The following is a 24,271-nucleotide window of genomic DNA, read 5'->3' as shown; positions in this document are numbered from 1 at the left end:
AAATGATACTGATGAGATTTGGGAGGTTCGCTGGAAAGAACTGATGGGGCTAAGCCTGTGAGTGCATACTGTTCAGGAGGCCTCTTGTCCCAGCACCAAGGGACGGGCGCTGCTTGGCTGCCGGTGTGACCGGAACCCGTCTCTTTCCCGTCTCTGCGTCCAGGGGAGCCCGAGTTCCACTACATCGCGGGGGCGCACGGCAACGAGGTGCTGGGCCGCGAGCTGCTGCTGCTGCTGGTGCAGTTCCTCTGCCAGGAGTACCTGGCTGGCAACGCGCGCGTGGTCCGCCTGGTGGAGGAGACCCGCATCCACATCGTGCCCTCCCTGAACCCCGACGGCTACGAGAAGGCCTACGAAGGGGTAATGGCCCTGTGCCCCTGCCTGACGCCACAGCTGGGCCCCTGATGCACAGTGCGCTTGGCCAGGAGTTGAAGTCCACCCTAGGGCCCTGGCCGGGTAGCTCTCAGTTGGTTCGAGTGTCGTCCAGATACACTAAGGTTGTGGGTTCAGTCCCTGGTCAGGGTGCATGCAAGAATTGGCCAATGAATGCATCCATAAGTGGAACAAATAGATGTTTCCCGCCCCCTCTGACAATAATAATAATAATAATAATAATAATAATAATAATAATAATAATAATAATAATAATAATAATAATAATAAGCAACCCATACTTGAAGCTTCCTTGTTGAGTCTTGCTGCTGAGGCAGGGACCCCACAGGTTATAAAAGACACAGGCTGGCACTGAGAATGACAGGGGCTCTCAGGAGCGCACGTCAGCAGACTGGAGAAAGCGAGCGTGACCATCACTGTTGCGAATACAGTGGTCATGGTAGGGTAGCGTGATGGCGTCAGCACTTGGCCCAGGCGGGCCCCGGCCTTGACTGCTCCTTGCAAACCTCTCCTCAGTCTCCTGAGGAGAGTCATTCTGGTGTTCTGATATGTTGTTTATATTTCATGTTCTGAGCACAATGTAGCGTTTTTATAGGTGACAGTTATGCATAGAATTACGTATAGAATCGAGTCAGGGTTACCTGGGAATAAAATGGAAAACTGTGCTTAAAATAATGCTACCTATCAAGTGCACGCCTTACGATCCAGAATTTTGGTTGTGTTTATTGATACAAATAAACACTCCCCGGTTGGGGGTTTGTGAACCAGGATTGCGGGCCGGACAGGAAGGCTGTTAATTTTGCAGTGACGTGCTCTCAGGTTCATTACCACTCGGTGTTCCACCTGAGCAGGGTAGACGTTCTCAGGGGCGATGAGAGGGGGAAGGAGGGACCTCCTACTTTCTGAGCACCGCCCCGTGGCAGGAGTCCCTCTCTGGGGAGTGATTTGGCTGTATCATCCACCATCACCCACCAAGTGTGATTAGAAGGCTTCTCCATATCCTGCTCTGGATCCGCCTCTGGGTGGGAGAGTGTGCATAGACTTGGAGACACAGCTTGGGGCTGGTGATGGGGGCGTCCTGCGTGTGGCGGCGTTGGCACCGGCCAGCGGTCTGTGGGCTCCTCTCACTCCGAGTTATCTCCCAGGGCTCGGAGCTGGGAGGCTGGTCCCTGGGACGCTGGACCCACGACGGCATCGACATCAACAACAACTTTCCTGACTTAAACACGCTGCTCTGGGAGACGGAGGACCGCCAGAATGCCCCAAGGAAGGTCCCCAACCACCACATCGCCATCCCCGAGTGGTTCCTGTCTGAGAACGCCACGGTGAGCAGACCGCCTGTAGTCCGGAGGGCTGGGAGGCCGGAGCGCATGCCCACTGGCGTCTGCAGAGGACGGGACAAAACCACTGCTTCTCGTATGAGTTTTCTCCAAAAGTAGGGACGTGTGCTGGATTGCTAGATAATAAAATACCTTCCAAGTTGATATTTTAGAAGATTCTTTATTAAAAACCGTGTAGTTCTAGTCCTTTGTAAGAACATGGTGCTTTAAAAAAATCCCCAATTTGCACGTTTGCAACTACCATTATGCCCCCGCCTTCCGCGGTTCTGCTGTGACATTGTCCTTGGTCCTCGCGGATTGCTGGAGATACCTTATTTTTATTTGAATAACTCCCTATGGGTTTATTACATAGGATGCTTCTTTGGAAGGAAAAATGCAATTGGGTGAGAAATGTTGCCCCCAAAGTCCTTAGGGCGAGTTTCACAAAGCGTATGTTGTAGAAGAAACAATTTTCATAGAATCTCTGCCCTTGTATTGCCTTCCTTGCCCCTGGTCTTTGTCCCTGGTCTTTGAATGTCTCTATGAGTCAGGGCGAGGTTCAGTGGCAACTACAGAGAAAAACAAGTAACAGTGGCGGAACGAGGTAGAAGTTTATTTCTTTTTTTTCACATAAAAGGACTCTGGTGGCGGATGGTATATGGCTGGCCCACGGTCATCCAGAACCAGGGACTCACCCATCTTTCTGCTGCCACCTTGTTAGCAGGTGACTTTCATCCCCAGAGTCATGCTCCAAGGCAGCCGAGGGTGCCCCAGCTGTCCTGTCTGTGCAGGGAGGGGAGAGACAGGGTTGGAAAAAAGCCCTCCTCCCAGATAATGCAATAACAGGAAGAGGCATTCCTCAAGTTCCAACATAATACTTCTGCTTAACTCTCATCGGTCAGAATTTAGTCCAAAGACGACATCAGCCCACTGCAGGGAAGGGTGGGAAATGGTACATTTCAGGCAAGCAGGCTGCAAGCTCACTGCAATTATTTCCAGTGTTTGTTTTTCATTATGGATTTCATTCTACTGGAATTGCCTTCATAGGGGTCAGTAACTGATGGCTAGCATCTCAATCAGCGGTCAGTGTGGGACCATATCAAGCTTCCCAATTCTGGTTTCTAACAGCGCCAGGGCCCTTCCTCCCTTCCCCCGCTTTCTCCTCCCCCTCCGAGGTTATTGAAGCAAACGCCAGGCGCAGTATCATTGCACTGGTAAATACTGGTAGAGATAGAAATACTTTCTATCTCTAAAAGACGGGACCCTCTTTTAAAACTGGAAATTATTACTATTGTCATCTACAAAGAAATTATGTCCTGATATTATAACATATCCAGCTAGTCTTTACATTTTGTTATCATCATTCTGTCTCTCTCAGCTCATTTAAAGCAGGATCCGAAAAAGCCCACTCATTTTGATTAGTTTATTGTCTTTTTAAGTCTTATTTAAATGACAGATTTCTCCTCTACCGATTTCTTTTTCCCCTTGCAATTGTATTGCTGTCGACCTTGTAACGGTGAGGTTAGAAGCAGCTAGACTGTCTTGTAGCATTTCCCCCTGTCTGGGCTCAGCTAATTGTATTCTTGTGAGGCCCTGTAACATATTCCCCTGTTCCTTGTAAACGGGCAGTGAATCCAGACCAGACTAGACTAATTAGAACAGAGGTTGGCAAGCGCCAGCCCGCAGGCCACGCCCCCCAGGTCCGCTTCTGTAAACGGTGTGTTCGTGGAACCCCGCCTCCTTCTTTCATCTGCCCGTCGTCTACGGGGCTTCCCCGCAGAGCTGAGTCCTCGGGACACAGACTGTGTGGCCTGCAAAGTCTCAGATGCGTATGGAGTGCCTGGTTCTTTACAGAAACGGTCTGGATGGAGGGTTTGGCCTGACTCAGGGTCGATACATTGGAGGCCGTGCTCTTCCATCAGGAGACGCAGGGTGTGTGGTTGTGTCTGCGTCTGGGCTGCCAGCGGCCCGTGGTGGAGGCCTGCCACCCGGTGTCCCCGGAGCTCAGCACGTCAGCACGCTGACCCCACCCTTCCCTCTGTGTCAGTGGCTTCCATCTTCCTATGAAAGCAAAATTCCCCGGATTTCTCTTTTGTAAAGCCATTATTTCTACAAAGTCCAGTTCATTCAGGACAGATTTTGAAACTCGAAATTTTGCTCAGATTCCTCTGTGAAATCATTGCCTTTTCAACCTTGCCCCTGTTTGGAAAGCTGGGGAGAAGAAGCGGTTTCCTTCTCGTTGGAATCCTCAAAGCGTGGTTCGCTTGGGATGTTCGCAGGTGGCGGTGGAGACCAGGGCCGTCATAGCCTGGATGGAAAAGATCCCCTTCGTGCTGGGCGGCAACCTGCAGGGGGGCGAGCTGGTGGTGGCGTACCCCTACGACATGGTGCGGTCCCTGTGGAGGACGCAGGAGCGCACGCCCACCCCGGACGACCACGTGTTCCGCTGGCTGGCCTACTCCTACGCCTCCACGCACCGCCTCATGACCGACGCCAGGAGGAGGGTGTGCCATACGGAGGACTTCCAGAAGGAGGATGGAACTGTCAACGGGGCCTCCTGGCACACTGTGGCCGGAAGTAAGTCTCTGACGGTCTGGCTCTCGTCGGGGGGCGGGGAGGGCAGGCGATAATGGACCACAGGGGTGGGGAGGGACCCGCGGGCCACCTCCTCCTATCCCTACTGTTAGCGTTATTATTAGAACACTAGCTCCCCTAGTTAGCCCCGGAAAGGTCCCAGCCCTCTGCAGCGGAACCTCCCCTCTCACCCTTCCTGGTCTTGGATGGGCATGGCTGGTTCCCATGTTATACATGACCAGGGCTTGGGCGCTGGAAGGGGGGTCTGCCGCCTCGGCGAGAAAGGGGCAGAGCTGGGGCCTGTTGGACTCCTCGGCCTGCCCTTCGCCACCGAGCATGTCGGACTTTGTAGGGTCAGAGGTGGGTGAATGTGGACTCGGGGGGGTATCTGACCAAACAGCAAACCCAGCAGAGGGGCGGAGGGCGTGCGGGAGCTGCTCCCGTCGCGGAGGACGTCACGTGCTGCGACCTGCGGAGGGGGCCGGAGAGGATCCCACGCTCGGGCGTGGAGTGGCTCTGAGCCCGACAGGTGGGGGAGACTGCTTCACGGATCTCCCGCCCACGGAGGTCAGCCCTGCCGTCCCATGGCATCCGGCGGGAGCCTGGATGAGCGCCGCGGGGGGCACACGTGACGTGGCTGCCGGCACCCACGCAGGACCCCAGGCTTCCCACAGAGACCCCGGTCCCAGTTTCAGGATGAGTGCTGGTGCCTGGCCCAGGCTCCCCACTGAGGAGGGAAGGCAACATCACACTTCCTGAGGTCCCCCTCTATGGGGTCCCCCTCTATGGGGGTGGCGGGACCCCAGGCGTATTGTTCATCGCTCATTCCCTTGCCTTGGTGAGGGGCGGCCAAGCCACGGATGCATTTGAAAACTATCCCTGTGTCAGAGAGGCCTGGATTCGAATTCTGGCTCATCAGCTGCATGCTGTGTGGCCCCGGGCAAGTTTCTTCACCTCTCTGGACCCCCACGTCTTTCATGTGTGAAACGGGCACGATGACCATGGCCATGGCGCTCCCTCTGGGACCGTTGTGAGGACGGTGTGGGTGAGAGACCGGCGTTTGTCCCAGGTCTGGTTTATCGGGGGCGCTCAGCCGTGGCGAGTCCCCGCCCCGCGTAACCCACGGGCCCTCCTTCAGGAGCGTGCCGGTCCTCCTCTGTTTCACCGCGCCAGCCAACGTTCACCTTGTTTTGCGGGAGACCTGGCCTTCACGTACCTTTCAGGTGCGCTCCCACCCTCAAAAAAAGGAAAATAAAAAGCAGCAGAAGTAGTTGTTTCTGTGGCCGTTTTAGAACATGGACGCTCGCCGTTTTGGGTGGCCACCCCCAAGCAGAGGCGTCTCATTGATCTCTGTCACGGTTTTGCTCCGCATGAAATTAAAAAAAATAAAATTCAAATCCCTCTCTATCCAGAAAATTTCCTAACGATCAAAAAGCCTTCTTGCTTTTCAATTCCAGCCCCCAAAGCCTGTCATAATCTTTACGTGGAAAGTGTGCTTGCTTTTCTGGTCGCTGTGACGAATTCGGCGCGGGCACAGCCGCGTCCCTGTTGACGTTCTCAACAGTCGGCTGCCGCACGGTCACGTCAGTGGCATTTAATTTTTCTCCTATCAATTCTAGTTCCCATGATTTCAGGGACTTCTGTGGCAGAGCCACGTGGCAGCTCCGGCCTCTTTAATCATCCTCCTGGCGGTGTGATGGAGCCCGCAGATTCATTTCTGCGTGGATTAATGAAATGTGATTTCTCATTTCCTCGCCTCCCCCTCCCCCTCCGCCTCCGCCGCCTCTCTCCGCTCAGATCTCGCTCACTCGTTAGCACGGTGCTGATGAGCGTTAGTTCACGGAGAGTGGAGCTCTGGGCACCTCCAAATGCACACTGTTTGTGCCGTGTGCTTCTTAACTCCAAGGCGACGTGAGACCCTGTTTATTCCTGCTCCCTCCCCCACAGGGAAGGCAGGTGTCCTTCCTGATAGTGCTGGGTGCCCCACGTGAGCTCTGGGCCCTGTGTGGGAGCTCGTGACTGGACCAGGGCTCTGGGCCAGGGGAGAACACCCGGAGGGCCTCGTGGTCCCCAGGTAGGGCGGATGGCTCAGGAAGAACTGTCTGGGTCACACCCCAGTACCTTGCCCGCCCCGGCTGCTGGCCGGCCTCCTGGTGTCGTCTGTAACTCCAGAGTCGGGGTGCAGCTGAGTGAGTGGACCTGGCCTTTGCACCAACCTTCTTCCACCAGACCAGGCCCCTGCGGAGGATTTTCTGTGAACTTGACACCATCCCACTCGTACTCCACAGCCCTCGTGTTCTCCTTGTTTGTCACACATGTTGTGACTGAGGACACGTGAACGGTTTGAATCTGGAATCGGTCGAGAGAGGCACCGTATGTTTTGTACCATGTTGCCGGTGACTTCAGGGAGTAGGCAGCAGGTTGATGCAGAATTGCTCTTGACGTCCAGAGCCATGCTTCTTAACCGCACGCTCACACCGCGCGATGCGTCACTTGGCGTTGTGGTGAGCCAGGTGCGGAGGCAGCGAAGACAGGACAGGGGAGGACCGGGACCGGTCAGGGCGCGGGAGGACCTGCTCTTGCTCTCCGTCAGCGCAGAGAAACACAGCCCGCCGGGTCTGCTGCCTGCGCCCCTGACCCCTGTGACCCTCGGAGCCGCCCAGAGGCTGGGTGGGCTTCCGGGTGACCACGTGGAACGTCACCGCACCGAGTCCTTGTTAATCACCCCACTCTCCCAAAACAAAAACCTTAGGGGAGCCCCTGGGACTCTGTGCCATCCGACATTCATTTGTCCTTTTTCCAAGTGTTGGGTGTGGTAGTGGGTTGACCAGTAGCCCCCCCCAAACATATGTTTACCTGCTGACCTCCCGAACACAGGAATGTGACCTTATTTGGGAACTGGCCTTTTGCAGGTGCAATCAATTTAATGATCTCATGACAAGGTCATTCTGGGTCGCCTGGACAGGCCCTAAAATCCCTGACAAATGTCCTTACAAACAACAGAAGAGGAGGAAACGTGGCCACGGAGGAGAGGGCCGTGTGAGCACAGAGGCAGAGACTGGAGCCACGCAGCCAGAAGCCAAGGCACGCCGGGGACTGCCAGACGCTAGAACTGGCAGGAAGGGTCTTCCCCGAGAGCTTTTGGAGGGGCCACAGCCCTGATAACACCTTGACCTCGGAGTGCTGGCCTCTGGACCTACAGGAAGATCAAATCCTGTTGTTTTAGGTCCCCTGGTTGTGGTCCTTGGTAACAGTGGCCCTGAGAGATGAACACAGGGCCCAGTCCCGTGTCAGGCTGGGCCCTTCACACCTGGTGGCGTGAAGGTGGTGGTGGTGTGAGGGTGCGCGGGCTGGTCCGCCTTGGGGCGTGGCGGGTGCCTTTGCCCTGCCGCCCCTCCCTGCCCCGCCGCAGCACAGCTGGCTTCCAGCCCTGGCTCTCGCCCTTTCCAGACACACAATATGCACATATTTCTTACCTGTTCTCTGCCCTGGTTTTCTTATTTGTAAAATGGTGCTATGCTGCCTGCCTCTCTGCCGGTTTGTGGAGAAGATTCAGTGACCTCAGATTCAGGGGAGAAGGCTGTGGAGGGCTAGGTCCTGGCTCACGTCGGGCGCTCAGGTAGTGCTGGACGGCGCAGCCGCCTTTATGAGTTAGGGTAGGAAACCGTTCCAAAGCGGTGGCTGAGAGCAGCATCATTACAGAGGTAAATTTAATTGAATACTAAACATCTTTGCTGTTGGTTAATGATACCCATATTCTAAAAGTAGTCTTAAGCTGAGTTTCATGAAAGAAGAGGATTTTATTGGAAAAGCAGTGACTTCTGTTCTCCTTTGGTCCAAGGTGCTTGCGTAGGTGCCTGCCCCCCCATAAACCCTTCCAGCTGCATCCCCCCCACCCCCTGACACTCCAGACCTGTCTCCGGCACTTGCTGTAATTAACTTTTTGTCTATAGTGGACACGCGATACCTCCTTGTTCAAATGACATCTTCTAATTCATAGTCTAGCGTGTCCTTGCTGTCCCTCCAGTGACGCTTGGAGCCTTGTCCGGTTACGTGCCGTCTGGTTGGCTTGCAGGTCTCAACGATTTCAGCTACCTTCACACAAACTGCTTCGAGCTGTCCATCTACGTGGGCTGTGACAAATTCCCGCACGAGAGCCAGCTGCCCGAGGAATGGGAGAATAATCGGGAATCCTTAATCGTGTTCATGGAGCAGGTATGGCGTGGGCCCACGCTGTGATGGGGAGTTGGCTAGGGGATGAGGCCCCTGAGGTGGCGGAAAGTGAGGGATCAAATTGGTGTGGCCATGGCCCGGGCCGCCATCACCCGGGGCTCCATCATCCTGGGCTCCATCATCCTGGGCTCCATGGTCCTGGGCTCCACAGTCCTGGGCTCCATGGTCCTGGGCTCCACGGTCCTGATCTCCATGGTCCTGGGCTCCCTGGTCCTGGGGTCCACGGTCCTGGGCTCCATGGTCCTGGTCTCCACGGTCCTGGGCCACCATCATCCTGGGCCACCATCACCCTGGGCCAGTCACTCCAGTGTGGGAGGGACCATCTCTGTTTGCACTTGTTTGGGCTCGAGCAAGTGAGCTCTAAGTCCGAGCTGATCGCTCCCACTGGCTCATGGCGGGTGAGACTGGTCCGGGGTTTTCAGATGCTGCTCCGTGGGGAGGGAGGTGACGTGTCTGGGCTCCTCATACTCGTCAGCTGGGGCTGCACGACACAGTGTCCAGCTGGGGGCCTAGACCACAGAACCTACAGTCCCGGAGGCGACAAGTCCAAGATTAAGGGGCCTGCAGGCCGGTTTCCCTCGGGGGCCTCTCTCCTCAGCTTGGCAGCTGGCATGGCGTCTTGGAGTGTCACGTCTCACTACAGAGGGGAAACTGAGGCACGGGGTCCAGAGTCGCTGTGCTGTGCCACACGGCTAATCGGGAAGGGCCCTGTAGACCGAGCTGCCGTGCACAGCCAAGTCCGGCTCTTCCCTCCGCTCTGACGCTTGCCTGTTTATAACATTAAGTCCATCCATACAGCAACATGAAAATAACTTGTGAGTGCAAAAACTCCATTTTTAGTGGGTTTTTTAAATTAAACGATCTCAGATCCTAATATTGTTTAAGCCTCTGAGACGCTTTCCCTCCTGTGGAAGACTTCTGGTGCGGGGACCCAGAAGGGATCCAGAAGTGTGCGCACACCAAACCCACGCAGCGCCAGGGGGTTCCCGAGCTCGGCGTGGCCTCGTGGGCGCCCCTGGCGGCACTGGGCTGGCGTTCGCTGTCCTCACCGCGCGGGTCGGGCGGGGCGCGCTGGTGCGCTCACCCGGCGTCTCGTCCTGTTTGCCGGGCAGGTTCATCGCGGCATCAAAGGCGTGGTGAGGGATTTACACGGAAGAGGAATCCCGGACGCCGTCATCTCCGTGGAAGGCATCAGCCACGACATCCGAACAGGTAGCCGCACGTGTGTGCGGACTTTCTGCGCGGGAGACACCCGTGTTCCGGGAGTGTCCGGATGAATGAGTGGACATTACAGGCTGCTTCCCAGAGCGCACATCAAATGGGCGAGCCAGTGCAGGGGCCCCGCCCATGCCCCATGCTTCTCCTCCTGGCGGGGAGGAGGGGCCTCCCCCCCAAAACCGTTCACCTGTGTTAACTGACCCTGGCCCCCCCACCAGTCGCCCCATTTGACCTACCAGGAAGAGGAGAGCCTGGGGCACCAGGATGGGCTGAGGCTGGAATTCAGACCTGACGTGTGTCCCTCAATGCCAGGCTGCCTGCCCACGTGCCTGGCATAGAAGGCCAACGGCTGTGACAATGGGTGGGATGTACCCTGACATGCCGCAAAGTGGTCAACTGCTGGGTGACGCCCTGCATCACCGTTTTTCTTGTAGTTTTCCTCTTTCTTCACTGGACGGTGTTTTCATGCAGTGCAGCATGGCATTAGGTACATAGTAACCCCTACTGGTCATTCATTCATCCATTCATTCAGCCAGCCAATGGGATTTCGAACTCTTAATGGACCAGCGACCTTCCAGGTGATGACAGACCTCATGAGTGAAAGGGGCTGTTTGATCTGCTCTGCCTAGGACTGTATTTTAAACCTTGCTAATGAGCCCCTTTAAAAGAGGGACTCATAAAGAGCCTGGAACATTCCTTGGGCGATCAGTGCCGTGTACGCACTGCGAGAAAACACGAGGGTTTTAAATCGAGTGAGAGAGAAAAAGGCCCCGGGGCCCCCCGCGCGTCTGCAGAGAGCACTTTGCCTAATGAGCTCTGGGTTTCAAGCCCCTGTGATCAAGGAGACAGTTCTGATGCCCTAATGGGAATTGCATCTCCCTCCGCCTTTATTTCCCCCATAAATAACTTCCCAGTGTTGCTCTCACGTCACTGGCTTCCACACTTGACGCACGACGCTTTCCCGTGTTCATTGCAGCGTCTTTCGGTGCTCGGTGTCGGCTCTGGGCTTGCCTGGGCTTCTGTCTGATGCTGATGTGATCCGACAAGTTTTATTCCAGGAGGGATTTTGTGTAAAATAAATAGGAGTGTTCAATGGGACTCTACAGAGAGAAGCCGGTAAGAATGCTTTCCAAATGCACGTAAATAGGTTGGCCAAGTACCAGGAGGCTCCGAGTGCCGTGCGACTGCCCCTTGCTGGGTGGACACTAACTGACCTGCTGTGGAAAGGAGGGGCCTGGGCTGGCCCTTCTGGCCGCTGTGTGCATGGTGCCAGCTGTGTGCTGCTGGCTGCCCCTGCAGCTCTACGGCCCGCACACCCCCAGGCCGACCCGATCACTCCGTGCGGCGGTTACCCAGCAGTAGCTGAGACCGAAGGTGTCCGGCTTCTCGTGTTCATGAGACATTCTGGTTTATGTCCCCGTATTTGTCTTCCTCCCACTAAGTGGGACGGGCATTAATGGAGGGTGCACCATGGGGAAAACACACTGTTAAGAGCAGGAGAAGGAGAGGGTGGTGGCCACACCCTGACCCAGGGCGAGGGCAGGAAGAGGAGGGCCCACAGTCCAGCCGGCCAGGAGGACACGTGACGTGAGCAGGGCTGGCTCCCTCAGTGTCCCCGGGAGCCGTAGGGCTCCCGAGAGACGTCCCCAAAGGGGGAGCCGTACTGGGAAGCACAGGCCGTCTGGCACAAGACGAAGGCTGCTCCACGGGCCCTTGCCTCCTGAAAAGCCCTGAAACGGCGTTCGATTTCGTGGGAAACTGTGCATTTTCACGAAAGGAAGGCCCGGGGCGCAGAAAGACCAGGGACCCCCCGCCCCCAGGTGGCGGCGCTCCCAGGCTCCCCTGCTGAGCCCGGTTTACCGGAGAGCGGGCTGTGCAAGCCCAGGACAAACCGCCGATGGACGTCATTCATTTTCCTTAGCGTCTGGGGGTCTCGTGAGCTCACATCGCGTGGGCAGCCTCCGGTGAATCACGGTGGTAACGTGAACTCAGACACGACGCTTCCGAGTGTTATCTATGTCTGTGTGTGTGCAGGGGGGTGTGTATTCACACACGTGTACACAGTTCCCTTCCGCGCCTTAGGGCTGACTCAGCACTTCCTCAGACCCCGCCCTCGCTCTTCTCGCCCGGCACGGGGGCTTACACCGGGCAGGACACTCAGACCGTTCTGAGAGGGGCGCCCCCACCTGCGGCTGGAAGACCTGCCAATCACTAGCTGTGCGACCTTGTGCGGGACATGGCACCTCCCTGGGCATCCAGTCGCTCACGTAGGGGAGGAGCCCTCGTACCACCTACACCAGAGTTCCGCTCGGGGGGTCAGCGGGTCAGCGTGGGCCTTGCCCGTGTGCTGCGTTCTCTGCAGGGGTCGCTGCGTCTCCTGCTCCATCTCGCAGCCTTTTTCGTGTCAGGGGTCTGTGTTCCCAGCAGGTTGGAGGCTCCCGGCAAGGCGTGGCCTTGGCCTAGACCCCTGCTTTATGCAACAGGGATCTAACCTAGAGCTAAGGATGGACATAGATCTCATGAAGTGCTTGCTGGGTAGCTGACCGGCAGTGTAACGGGGGGTGGGGGTTGGGGGGCAGTGGGCAGGCGGGCAGCCAGCCTTGCAGCTCCAAGTCTCCCTGGGACCCGGGACACGGAAACAGCCGTGGAATGAGGTGTGTGTACCAGGGCCTCCGCCCAGGTCCTTGGCCCTTGTCCCATGTCGTCCTTCCCTTCCCTTCTCAGAAAGGAGGAGCCCCACCCCTCGACTGCTGTCCTGTATTTGTAGCTGTGCTAAGGAGAGCCCCAAAGCTGGGCACTGATGGCTTTTCAGGGTGGCATTGTGTGGTGGGGGCACGCCGCGTGGAAGCTCAAGTTCACAGTGAATGGCACGTATTGTCACGGCGGACGGGGTGTTGGTGATCATTTCTCCAGCTCCGCTCGTGTGTATTAACACTGCGGGGAGCCTGCCCCCCAACCCCCTGCCTGTTAAAACCATTAAGGGGGCTTCCAAAGAGGAAAGCATCTCGGCTTCCAAAATACATTAAAAATCTGCGCCCGCGGGAGCCTGGCGCCCCCACAGCCTGCCGCTGAGTCTGTCTCTGGTCTTGAAATAACAGGGCTGTCTGAGTTGGGCCAGAACGGCTCCGAACTCCCCTGCCTTCTTCTCTTCACAGCCAACGACGGGGATTACTGGCGCCTCCTGAACCCCGGGGAGTACGTGGTCACGGCCAAGGCGGAAGGCTTCACCTCGTCCACCAAGAACTGCATGGTCGGCTACGACATGGGCGCCACCCGGTGCGACTTCGCGCTCAGCAAAACCAACCTGGCCAGGATCCGGGAGATCATGGAGAAGTTCGGGAAGCAGCGCGCCAGCCTGCCGGCCCGGCAGCTGAAGCTGCGGGGGCGGAAGCGGCGGCAGCGCGGGTGACCTCCCGACGCCGGAGCTGCGTCCAGACCCCGGCAGATGGAACCACCCCTGGTCATAGCTCCACAGAGGACGCCCTCCCCGTCGTTGTCCACTCTGTAACCCCAGAAGGCCTGGGGGAGTGTATGTGCTGCAAGTCCGTTCCCCAGGGGAGGGCTGGAGGCTTGGGGTCTTTTCTTTCCTTTGTTCCCATGTATCCAAATAACTTGGGCAGGGCAGCAGAGAAAGGCTGGTGGGAGGGAGCGAATTCAGCAAGTCAAGCAGAATCAGAGAGAGAGAGAGAGAGAGAGAGAGAGAGAAGAGCTGGCCTGCTCGGGGGCTCCTGGCTGGGCAGGAGGGGATTCCCGCGCCTCCCCTGTTCGCGTGACAGCGGATGCCCTGAGCATCTGTGACGTGCGTGCGTGGCTGAAATTGCTGCGTGCCAGGGGCCCTGCTGTCCCCAGTGTCACCCTTCGAGATGTTCACGGGCCTTCTGAGACAATCCACCCTCTCTGGCCCCAGGACATCCCAAGCTGCTGCAATTCAGTTGTGCTGTTGTCGACAATAGAGGCATTGCCAAGTGCTCATCAGGCGGGCGGCCTCCTGAGTCCATCTATTTCCCTTTCAACAAAGGAGTGTCATGCTCACGGCAGGGGAGGATGGCTGAAACAATTCAAGAGTGATGGTTGGGCAGCAGGCACTCCCGGGGGCTGGTTGCATGCCTACTGGGTTTGCAGAGAACCCCCACATTTCCTGCTGGTCCAGTAGCCCTGGGGGCTCCTTGGGTGGTACCGGCAGGAGGTGCCAGCCTCCTAAGGAACCACGTCTGTAGTCCGGCCCCTCTGTGAGCTGCTGGGACGTGGAAAGAGAAGGCAGGCTGACCTGTGGCCCTCTCTGCCCCAGACGGTCCCCCCCGCCCACGGAAGTGAGCTCTCCTAAACTGCCTGACGTCTCGACGGCAGGAACTTCCCATGCACCCCATGCACGGGGTACCAGGCCTTCCAGCTCACACTGAATGTGATGAAAGGCTCTTAGAACCAGTATCTGTGGAGCGTCGGTTCACGAGGGGTTACGGAATTGCCATGCGAGAAAATCTGTCTCACTTTTTGTTACTGTTGCTGCCTCACTGACCTGGGAAGAATGAGAAAAATAAAGAAAGCAAGTGGTAAGATGCTCGTGGCGTGTGCTTCTCCTGGGTAGTCTCGTCGCCACACCCAGCGGGACTGGCTGGGCGGCTGCCAGAGACAGGTTCCTCACAGCCCGATCCTGCGGCTGAGCTGGTCCCATGAGGCCGTCTGTCCTCTGCCTCTTAAACACAGCCCCAAGTTCGCCACCAAGGCCCAGGGAGCCCAGGGGAAATCAGAGAAAAGAAATCAGAGTGGTGGGTGGAGTCACTCAGTGCCCTCTGGGTATGCAGGCAAGAAGGACAGGTCTTTAGAGCTAAGGGGCACCTCCCAGATCGCGTCCTAGGACGGCAACCGGGTTTTCTCTTGCAGGCCAACTCTGACTTATCGGTCGTAGTTGCTTGGAGTTCCGTGTTAAGAAGGATTCTGAGGCAGGGTCCTGGCCCCGGTGGGAAAGAACGCTGCAACCTGTTGGCTGTGTGTGCTTTGGGGAGAGGAGGCGGGGAACATAGGGATGCCTCAGGTTTCCGTCCTTGAACTAGTTCGAGTCCCCTGGAGTTAGACACAGGAACATAGAGGCCCACGGTGGGTGGGGACAAAGTGGCCAAAGTCGAGCTGCGCGCAGCAGCTGGGGCGGGACGCTCAGGGTAACGCTCCTCTAACTGCCTCCCTGGAAACTCTGATTAGGCCCTGGAGCGGCACTGGGGTCCGGGCCTCTGGGCCTGACTTCCTTCAGAGCAGAGACCGCGCCCCCAGGCGCTGGCGGAAGCCTGAGGAGCCACGGCACATTTCAGAAATCAGAGGGCAGAGGGTGGGAGCCCTCCTCCGACCAGCTCGTCTGGGGACACGGGGAGCGGCGGGCTGATGAAAGTGTGGGAAACGCTGAGGAAGCTCGCGGAGCCTCATCCTGGTGCCCCTTCTGCCATCGCAGCTCTCTGTGCACGTGAGCCGGCTGAGCAGCTGGGTGCTGCCCCGCCTGGCCCGCAGCCCTGGTTTGGTCTCCGGCTGGTGGGGCTCATCAGAAGGGCAGCTTCCGTGCCCCCCCTGCGGCCCGGTCAGCCGTCCAAGGGTTGGCAGGTCAGCCCCGGGCTGGCGTTCCTTCTGATCTGAGCTGCCTCCTTCTGATCTGAGCTGCCGTGGGAGGAAGGGGGCGGGGCTGCACCCACGCTCGTACCGGCTTGGTTAACAGACTCCGTCCGTGCCACATTCATGCGTCGGCTTTCTGAGGCTTCCTCCAGGCCTCTCCTCGGAGCAAGGCTGAGCAGCCAGGAGGAGCTGAAATGTCCGTCTGTCCCTGGGAGCGAGCAGTTTGCTCCAGTCCCTCACCTCTGGGCCCGTTACAGCGAGGAGTCTTAGGGGCCTCCTCCGTGGAGCGGGGAGGTCTGGGCTGCAGTCCCAGCGCTGCCGCTCACCCCCGGCTCAGCCTTGGGCAGATGGTGTCGTCTCTGGGGGCCTCGGGCTCCCCCGCTGCGGAATGGGAACAGTGACAGGGCCCCCCTGCCCCGCGTGTCTGTCACGAGGACCCAGGCCCTGAGCTTTGAGGCCGATGCCTGGCATGTTGTACACACTAAGAAGCAGAGAAGCAGCTGATTGGTTTTCTTCAGATACTATTTCCAGCGCTGTCCAATATCTTCAAACACTTTTTTTTTTCAATTACAGTTTACTGTCAGTATTGTATTGGTTTCACATGTACGGCACAGTGGTTAGACGACCATTTACTCTACAAAGTGTTCCCCCTGAGATTTCCAGTGCCCGCCCGGCACCACCTTTTTTCGCCTCCCAGCTGTGCTTGGGAAATGCTGTTACTCCCATTTTTCAGAGGAGAAAACTGAGGCTTAGGACATGCGTATACAGATGTGCATCCAGGTCATCTATCCTGACTTTTTAGAAGTTCATCGCTGGGATCTCTCGACTCCTTAATTTGCTCTCTAAACCTGCACTGGCTGAGCTCTGGGGGAGGCGGGGCCTGAGCGGAGGAAACAGACCGCTCCAGAGCTACAGCTGCAGATTTCCTGGCCACCGAGGAGACGGAATGCACAGCGTCCACTTCTATTTGGCAACGAATCTTCACCGGAAGTCCCAGCTCCCTGTCTGACTCTGCCTCACTCCTCGTTTCCCTCTGGCGTGTGCTCTCGCTGGGTCAAGGGACGCAGGGAAGGCCAGGGTCCTTCGGGCGCAGTCCCCGTCCAGCACTGGGAAGGCCAGAGACTCTCAGACATCAGGGTCCGGTTCTGTGACCACTGCTGGTTCATACGCAGCGCACGGCACAAGCCTGGGGGACCCTCGGGGCAAGAAGAAGCGGAAGATGTTCAACCCCCCGGAGAAAGCTCCCATGACACCCCAAGCATGCGGAGGAAGGGCACGCCCACCAGTCACTGCGCCCCCAGAGGGCGCAGTGGGACTGGGAGTGAAGACACGGAGCTCTGTGGCTACAGGCACTTGCCTCTGATCCCAGGACCCCTCTTACCATCTAAGTGGTGCGGGCGGGACAAGCTGCCACGTCTTTCGGAGATTCGTCTCCCCATCTGTCAAATGGGTACAAGTAATCCCTGCCTCTTAGGTTCGCTGTGGGCATTGGGTCCATGTTAATGTATCTGTAAGTCAGACTGGAAGGCGGCCAGGCTGCTCTGTCTGGTCGTACCGATCCCGGAAGCCGAGCAATCACCGCTGTAACAATCCACTCCAAACGGCCAGGACTGGGTCGGTAACTGGCACCTTCCCCACCTTCTGCCCCTGCTTCCAACCGGGGGCCGCCCAGAGAAAGTTCGGAATACTCCCCTGCCCGATCACGGGGGCCACCTGCTCCTAACCCCCCACCCGCCTCCAGCTTCCCCGGCCACCAGCCGCTCGCAGGGCATGCTGGACGCCCTCCCTGTAAAGCCGGCCTGCTCCTCGCCTTCAAGTCTCTGCCAAATCACAAGAGACGGCTCTGACTTCCTGCAAGAGCAAGTTCTGAGTGGACAGCCCCGCCCTCCCATCCGGCGTCTCCATCGGTCCCCAGTGGAGAGTACAGGTACCTGGGAGTGAGTGGACTTGACTCTGGACTCTGTCACTCACGACCTGGGTGACTCCTAACAAGTCACTCGATCCTGCTCGGACTCGGTGTCCTCACCTGCACAGTGGACCTGCTGGTGGCCCTAAAGGAGGAGGTAAACCAAGGTATCCTGCCTGGGGCTGACAGGCACACAGGAAACGAGGGACTCTCTGCTTTACTAAAAGCCACATCTGAGAAGTCAATTCTATTACCTTTAGTTTTCTTCCTTTTACTTAGGAATTCTAGATCATTTTTTTTTTTCATTTACGTGGCACTCGGCAATTTACAGCAGATAGATTCCCACATCCGTTATGTTATCTGTACCTCCCAGCAACACCCTGGGGTAGGCCGGAAGTTCTCACCAGTCCTGTTATGCAAATGAGGTCATGAGGGAGCAGGGAGTGGTTACCTGCAGGGGCCGCCCCACTCGTAAGGGCCGCACAAGGCTCCTACCCACCCTGACCCACCCTGGTCTGAAGAGGCGCCCCAGGCATGTTTGCTTAGGCTACGGGAGTGTGTGTTTGGGGTGAACATCTTGCAGAAAGTGGCCTGTGGGCTCGGATTCCGGTCTGCTTCCCTCCACTGTACTGCCAGCTACGGGCTTGGTTCATAGGGTCACGGTCTAGTTCGTGCCCCGGGCCTGTGGTGCTGACACGCTCAGCGTTATTAATGCAGCGTTATTAATGCAGGAGTAATTCGGGACCAAGATGGGACGTGGGTGCTTCCGAGGGCTGCAAGGCCAGAGGTGCAGGGATGGCCAGGTGCTCCCTGGGCACTACCTGTCCTCGCCCCCTGCCCCCGCCCCCCGAGACTCCAGGGGGCTCCACACACAGGAGAAAGACAGTGGATCGGGAGTCACGGCTACTTTACAAAGAGCCTAGCCAATGAAGTCTCCTCTGGTCACAGGCATGAGAAAGCCTTTCCCACCGCCGATGGCTGGGTTGGGCCCAGTTATTTCGCCTGGGCTCCCTGCCCTGTGCCAGGAAGAGAGGACTGGAGTGAGGCTCTGGCCGGCTGAAGTGCTGAGCCTACTTACGTCGGAGTGGGCCCTCAAGGGGGAGGGAGAAAAGGGTTCCTGACCTAAGTTCCTAATCCCACCCAATGGGAAACACAGAACAGTGATTGTCATGGATGCTGGCCAATCAGATTCCAGCTCAACCCTCAGGTGCGTTGGGAGCCTGGGAGAAGGGGAAGTTTGGGAGAGGCCTTGAGCCGGATGAGACCGAAGTATCCAGTGTGTGTCCTAGGACCCTTTGTCGTTAAGATGGAAAGACACCCGACCATCCCAATGACCGTGTGGAGTTAATTCTTGCCTTCTTCCATAATGCAAACTTTGTGCCCTACCCTAAGCGATGCATTGTGAATTCCCTTGAAATAAGATGAGCTCTGTTGTCAAAGGCCTTTATCAAGTGTCCGCACTGTGGTCCCCTCCTGACAGGCACTGGGACTTAGGATGGAAGAGACCCCAGCCTCCGCTGGAACACAGGTGAGAACAGAGACACGCCGGCGTGCGCCGCTGGCCACTTCGGAGACGGGCCGTTGCTCTCCGAAGACGAGGGGTGGCGTAGGGCAGGACAGGTGTCCGTCCATCGGTGGGTTGGGAAGGCGAAGCCGTGTGCACCAGGCAGACCAGGAGAGGACGAGCAAGGGCAGAATGCTCTGGGGACAGGGCACAGTCCACACCGTGGCACAGAGACACAAAGATGTGCTGTCTTTGGGGGTTATGAGAGGACCCCACATCAGACAGGGAGAAAATCAGGTGGGCAAAGGCAGGTGATGGCAAAGAGGAAAGTACGATTGTATGGTTTGTTTTTTTTTATTGATGAGAGAGAGAGAGAAAGAGAAACATCAACTTGTTCTTCCACTTACTGATGCATTCACTGGCTGATTCTTGTATGTGCCCTGACTGGGGATCGAACCCACAACCTTGGTGATATCAGGACGATGCTCTAACCAACTAAGCTACCCAGCCAGGGCTGGATTAGGGTTTGAGCAGTACCCTCTGAGTGCTACGGGCCCTTGGAAAACAGCAGAGCTGACATACAAAATCCCAAGAAATACAAGAGAGCAGGAACATCACTCCTTGCCAGGAAGTAATGAGGCCATTTTAGTGAGTCTAAAAATATGTATGCTAAAAACCTTTCTTTTAATAAACGGAGTGGAAAAAATGTTTAGTTCTATAAAAAGGAGGATAAATAGGCTTTTTTAAAAAAAAAGTCAAGAAACTGCAGGACGGGCTTGAGGAGCTCACTGCAAACCTACATTTGGCCAACTGGTACCGTTGCAAGCACTTCGGATGCATTAGCTTGCCAGGTGCCATCCCCCAGGACCGCGGTGGATCTGGGGAGAGACTGCAATTATCTCCACGTTCCCGACGGGGAAATGGGGCCTGGGGGTGGTCACTGACTCGCCTGAGTTCTTTTCAGTTTATGGAGAAGCAGAAATTTTGAGGGAGTAGCATTTAGTAAAAGGATAGATCCTTGAAAGATTTGCAAGATGAAAATTTGGAGCAGAAAAATGTCCACAACGGGATAGTTTATCTAACTGTATGCCTTGGTTTGGTGTTCCCCAGAAGTCAACCTGAGGGAAGAAGGTGGGGGCAGGAAGCTAATCTGGGGGGGACCCGAAGGAGCAGGAGGAAGGGAGCTGGGTGAGGAGAAGGAGAGGTATAGTCGCTGCTGTGGGCAGTGGCGGTCCCCGCCCCAGGTCTGAGAAGAGCGTGGATCGCTATTGCTGTCGTCCCCAGGAGGGACAGGAGGCCAGAGCTGCTGGGAGGCCCGGTGGGCTCCCTCCTGGGGGTCAGCACACGGCCTGAGTGGGAGAAGCCCTGAGTGGGAGAAGCCCTGAGTGGGAGAAGCCACAGAGCCTTGAGGGGACATCGTCAGCAGGAAGTGAGTGTGAAGTCCAGGTGGCAGGTGGGTCAGGGACACTGGCACTGATCACCAAAATGCACCTGTGACCCCAAGAAAGGCATGTTTGAGAGGTGGCTCTGGGAACTGACTCCCACTCCAGTGACACCTCGGTGACCTCTGTCCCCTCCTCTCTTAGATACACTGCTGGTCACAAGGAATCCTAAACCGCCCGTAAGTGGAGGGCAGCAAGTGACCTGCAAGTTGGGACGGAGACTTCTGGTCACGGCGTCCTTCCCTTAGCAAAGACCCACTGAAGCCCACTGCTCGCCAGGCCTCAGGGGTGCGGCCAGGGGCGGGGAGGCATTGCCCGGAGTTCTCTGCGGCGCCTGGGGCTTCAGCCCGGTGGGCTTGCCGTGGCTGTGCGGAAGGTGGGACCAGGAGCGAGCAGGTGGAGGGAACCGGGGGAGGCGATTGCTTGTCAGAAGGGCGGGTTGGGGGCCTCAGCTGCTGTGCAGGCCAAAGCCGTGTAGGCAGACACGTGGGGAGAGGGCTGCAGGGCGTACACATCTCCATCCAAGAGGGTGGGTTTGTGGAGAGTAAATCTCCGGCCTTCCTGCTGGGGCCTCGGGGTGGTGGGGTTAGGAGACGCGGGTCCTCCGACTGCAGGGGAATGAGATGTTCGGGAAGAAAATACACCCCATCCCTGTGAGGTCCAGCTAAGACGGAAGGACCAGCTGTGCATGTCCTCACACGTGGGTGGTGGAGCAACCCTGAGGAATGCAGTCGAGCCAAGGATGAGTGGTCTTCCTCCGGTGCATCTGTTTTGTGTTTTAGAAAAGCAGTTTCCACAGCAGCAAGAAGGACAGAGGTAGCGGGGCAAGACGGGGCACAGGAGGAGGCCTGGGGGCGCTGCCACGCCAGCCCAGGAGACAGAGGGAAGCGGCCGGAGCAGGGCAGTGGCCGCAGGGGGAGTGACGTCACATAGCACGCACTCCGGGGCTGGCTCCAAGGATTTCGTGCCTCAGGTTTCAGTGGAAACGTCCAGTCTCACGCCCAACAGCTCCGATTCCTCCAGTTAGCACTTAAAACAGGCCGCCGCCAGCCGCGGCCCCCCGGGCGCTGCCAGGCCGTCCCTCCTCTGCCCTCAGCAGATTCCACGGAAGCCACGGCCGCGGGACCAGCCCGGCCGCCGCCGGCCTCCCCCGCCCTTCCCCCCATCTTCAGGCCCTGCCTCTTTGAGCTGAGCGGGTTAAATCCACTGGCTCTGGCCAACTCCCCCCCACACCCCAAAACAACAACAACACTGGGGGGAGCACTGTGCCCGCATTTTGGAAAAAACTGTTGTCTTCGAGCAGGAGTCTCTTCTTCAAAGGTTCACGAGAAAAACCTCCCCTTTGTGTTCCGGGTAGGAAGCAACGTGAGTCAGCAGCATTCGCTCGGAGGGGGAGCAGGGGCTTCCACTTTATTAAGGGGCGGAACTTCCTGGAGATCGGCACGGCCTTTCTGCAGCCGCTGGAGATGGACTCAAAGGCGCGTGGATGTCCCCAGCGGGCGCCTGGGAGATGCAGCGTGGGTTTGTCCCGCGCGGTGAAGCCGGCCGGAGGACGTCACTAGTGAGGATAGACAGTCCCTGTCTGTCCCGGCCTCTTTGCACCCCACGCATCACGCCCCGTCGCCCACACGATATCCTTCTGTGGGAAGGGAAACGCGGTCGCCAGAAGCTCCGTCCGGCGGAGAAACCGTGTGTCCCCCCCGGGCGTGCATCAGTCTAGCGGGGACCGAGCGGCACCGGCGTGTGCATTTCACTAACCGAGCGTCAGTCCTCCCGCTCGGCGTGAATGCCGGAGGCTGGGTTACACGCGCGCTCCTGACCTGGGCTCTGGAGTGCACACCTGTCAGGCCGCAGAGGGGTAGCTGCAGGTGAGAGCAGTGTGATGTTCTCGCGGGGGGCGCCCTGCAGCTGGCGCCACGGGCCGAGTCCCAGACTCCTGACCCCCAGAGCCGCTGGGGAGCTAGGGGTGACTAGTGCGAGGCCAGGTGGGTCGCTCCTGCCAGTGCCCCAGCGGGTGCCCCGGCCGGGCTGTGGCTGGCGGGAGGAGGTGCCACCTGGCTGTCCTTGGAGCTGACACCCAGGGCGCGGGTAGCAGTGTTCTGGGGGCAGAGGGATGCCCAGCCCAGAATTCCGGAGCACCACGTTCACTGAAAGGCAGCCCCACATTACCAGATTCTGCTGACTTTTTAGGAAAAGCCAGAAACTGGGAGTTTTATGGGATTAATATGTTGGTTACAAATGTAAAAATCGTGCCCTGTGTGTTGGGGCAGCAGATGAAGTCCCCGAGTTAACTGCACTCTCAGACCTAGAACAGCCCCATATCGGTGCACAGGAACAGCACCTGTGGACAGGGGGCCCCCCACTTCTCGCTCTGCCGGCCCCGCCTGTGATCTGGGGGAGCCTCTTTCCCCTCGGACATTCAATGGCCCTGAAGGACATGCGGTGTTGGGAGTAAGGGCAGTGGGGACTTGGGGACCACTGGATGCGAGGGAAGACGCTCTGATGACACGTGTCTGGCTTGGGTCACACCTGGAACATCGGTTGGCAGGTGCGCCTTGTTTGGGAGCACCTTCCGAATCCCGTCCATCCGTCTGTGAGCCTTGGCCTCGAGGGTCGAGTGTCCTCCCTGAGTCTGTGGCTGAGACGATGAGAGGTAGCCCCGGAACATGGAGTAGTACGTTTCTGCCATCAAAATTCTTTCTGCGATTAAGGATGTGTGTCCCAAAGTGTGCTTTGCCGTGTCAGGATGGTGCCACTCTGGGTTGGGGTGCAGGGGGGCCTGAGCGAGACTTTATCTGAGGGTGCAGTGAGGGGTACAAGCAGTCGTGAGCGGGAGGGCAGGTCATTCTGGCCACCTGCTGGCTTTGCTTCTCATCTCCTGACCCTGACCCTGAGCAAGGGTAGACTCAGGTTGGGGAACTGGGGACTCGACATCACACAGTCCCCAGGGAACCGTATTGCCTGAGAAATGCCTGGAGCCAGACGTGCTGGGGTGGGAGACCTGGTCTACCTCTGTGTTGAGCCAGCCGATCCCCAGGTGAGCCTGGGGCTCACGCGGGGTTTTGGTGACTGAAGAGGGTCTGGGGCACCACGCTTGTCTCCAACGGAAAACCACGCACGGTCCAGGAAGACTGGGCGAGGATGCCTGTGGCGGCAGCAGCATGTGGGGTGGAGTTCTGGGGAGCAAAGGGGCCAAGCTTGGCGGTCCCCAAGCAGGAGGAGGGTGTGACCGTTGCAGAGAACCCAGAGGCGGCCCTCAACCCCACCGTGCCCTTGGCAGGCTTGAGGTGATTGCAGGGGAGGGCCAGCCCGATGCTGAAGCTCCACCCTCACCTGCCCCTTGCACCCCAGCAGGGCAGGGGCCGGCAGCGTGACAGAGTCCTAGGACCCCTCTGCCCCACCCCCAAGTTCCTGCCTCCCTCTTCTGCGGAAGCCCCTCCATCCACTTTCAGGCCCCCCCCCACATTCCTTCTGCCTTTCTACCTACTGTGGTCTCCGACATGGAAACTCCCCGTTTCTCAGTGTTTATTAGGGTTGTGTCTGCAGGACCCCCAGTGAGCCTTGGGGATACGCCGAGGACTTTTGTCTCACTTGATGACACAAACCTCCCGGAGGTGCTAAGAGAATGACTCAGAGTTTTAAAAGCAGCTGCACAGTGCTGGAGGGATGTGGGGGACCTAGAATCCTCAAACACTGCAAGTGGGAGTATAGGGTGGTGCAATACTTTGGAAAATAGTCCTGTGGTTTCTTAAGAAGTTAAACACAGGCCTAAAGAATCCAGCAATTCCACTCATGGGTATTTACCCAAGAGAAATGGAAGCCTGCATTCCTACAAAGACGTGGGGATGAATGCCCCTAGCAGCTTTGCTTGTGACAGCCAGACGCTGGAAATCACCTGTATATCCCTCAGCAAGTAAATGTATTAAGAAAAAACTGTGGCCCATCCATACCATGGATGGCTACTCAGTAGCTAAAAAACAAAGAGCTATTGATAGCACGCAGCAAGCTGGCTGAACTTCAGGGTCATTGCGTAGTGAGTAAAGAAACGCCCAGATCAAAAAGTTGCGCACTGTCGGATGTCGTTTAT

General features: G+C 57.4%; 1 protein-coding gene across 2 annotated transcripts in view; it reads left to right on the top strand.

Annotated features, from left to right (window-relative positions):
- The window catches only part of CPXM2 (carboxypeptidase X, M14 family member 2), an 82,796-nt gene extending 68,505 nt beyond the window's left edge, over positions 1-14,291 (top strand). For both annotated transcript variants that reach the window (XM_045854657.1, XM_045854656.1), the window contains 6 exons: positions 164-360; positions 1,539-1,718; positions 3,992-4,289; positions 8,362-8,501; positions 9,632-9,731; positions 12,893-14,291. In XM_045854657.1, coding sequence (XP_045710613.1) covers positions 164-360; positions 1,539-1,718; positions 3,992-4,289; positions 8,362-8,501; positions 9,632-9,731; positions 12,893-13,146 — 1,169 coding nt within the window. In that variant the 3' untranslated portion in view covers positions 13,147-14,291. The remainder of the gene's footprint in view (positions 1-163; positions 361-1,538; positions 1,719-3,991; positions 4,290-8,361; positions 8,502-9,631; positions 9,732-12,892) is intronic.
- Positions 14,292-24,271: the final 9,980 nt, after the last annotated feature.

Source organism: Phyllostomus hastatus, unplaced genomic scaffold (assembly GCF_019186645.2).
Source record: "Phyllostomus hastatus isolate PE091 unplaced genomic scaffold, TTU_PhHast_1.1 phas_scaffold_1066, whole genome shotgun sequence".
NCBI classification, from domain to species: Eukaryota; Metazoa; Chordata; class Mammalia; order Chiroptera; family Phyllostomidae; genus Phyllostomus; species Phyllostomus hastatus.
The sequence above is the reverse complement of the archived record's forward strand: the minus strand, read 5'-3'. Positions and strand labels throughout refer to the sequence as shown.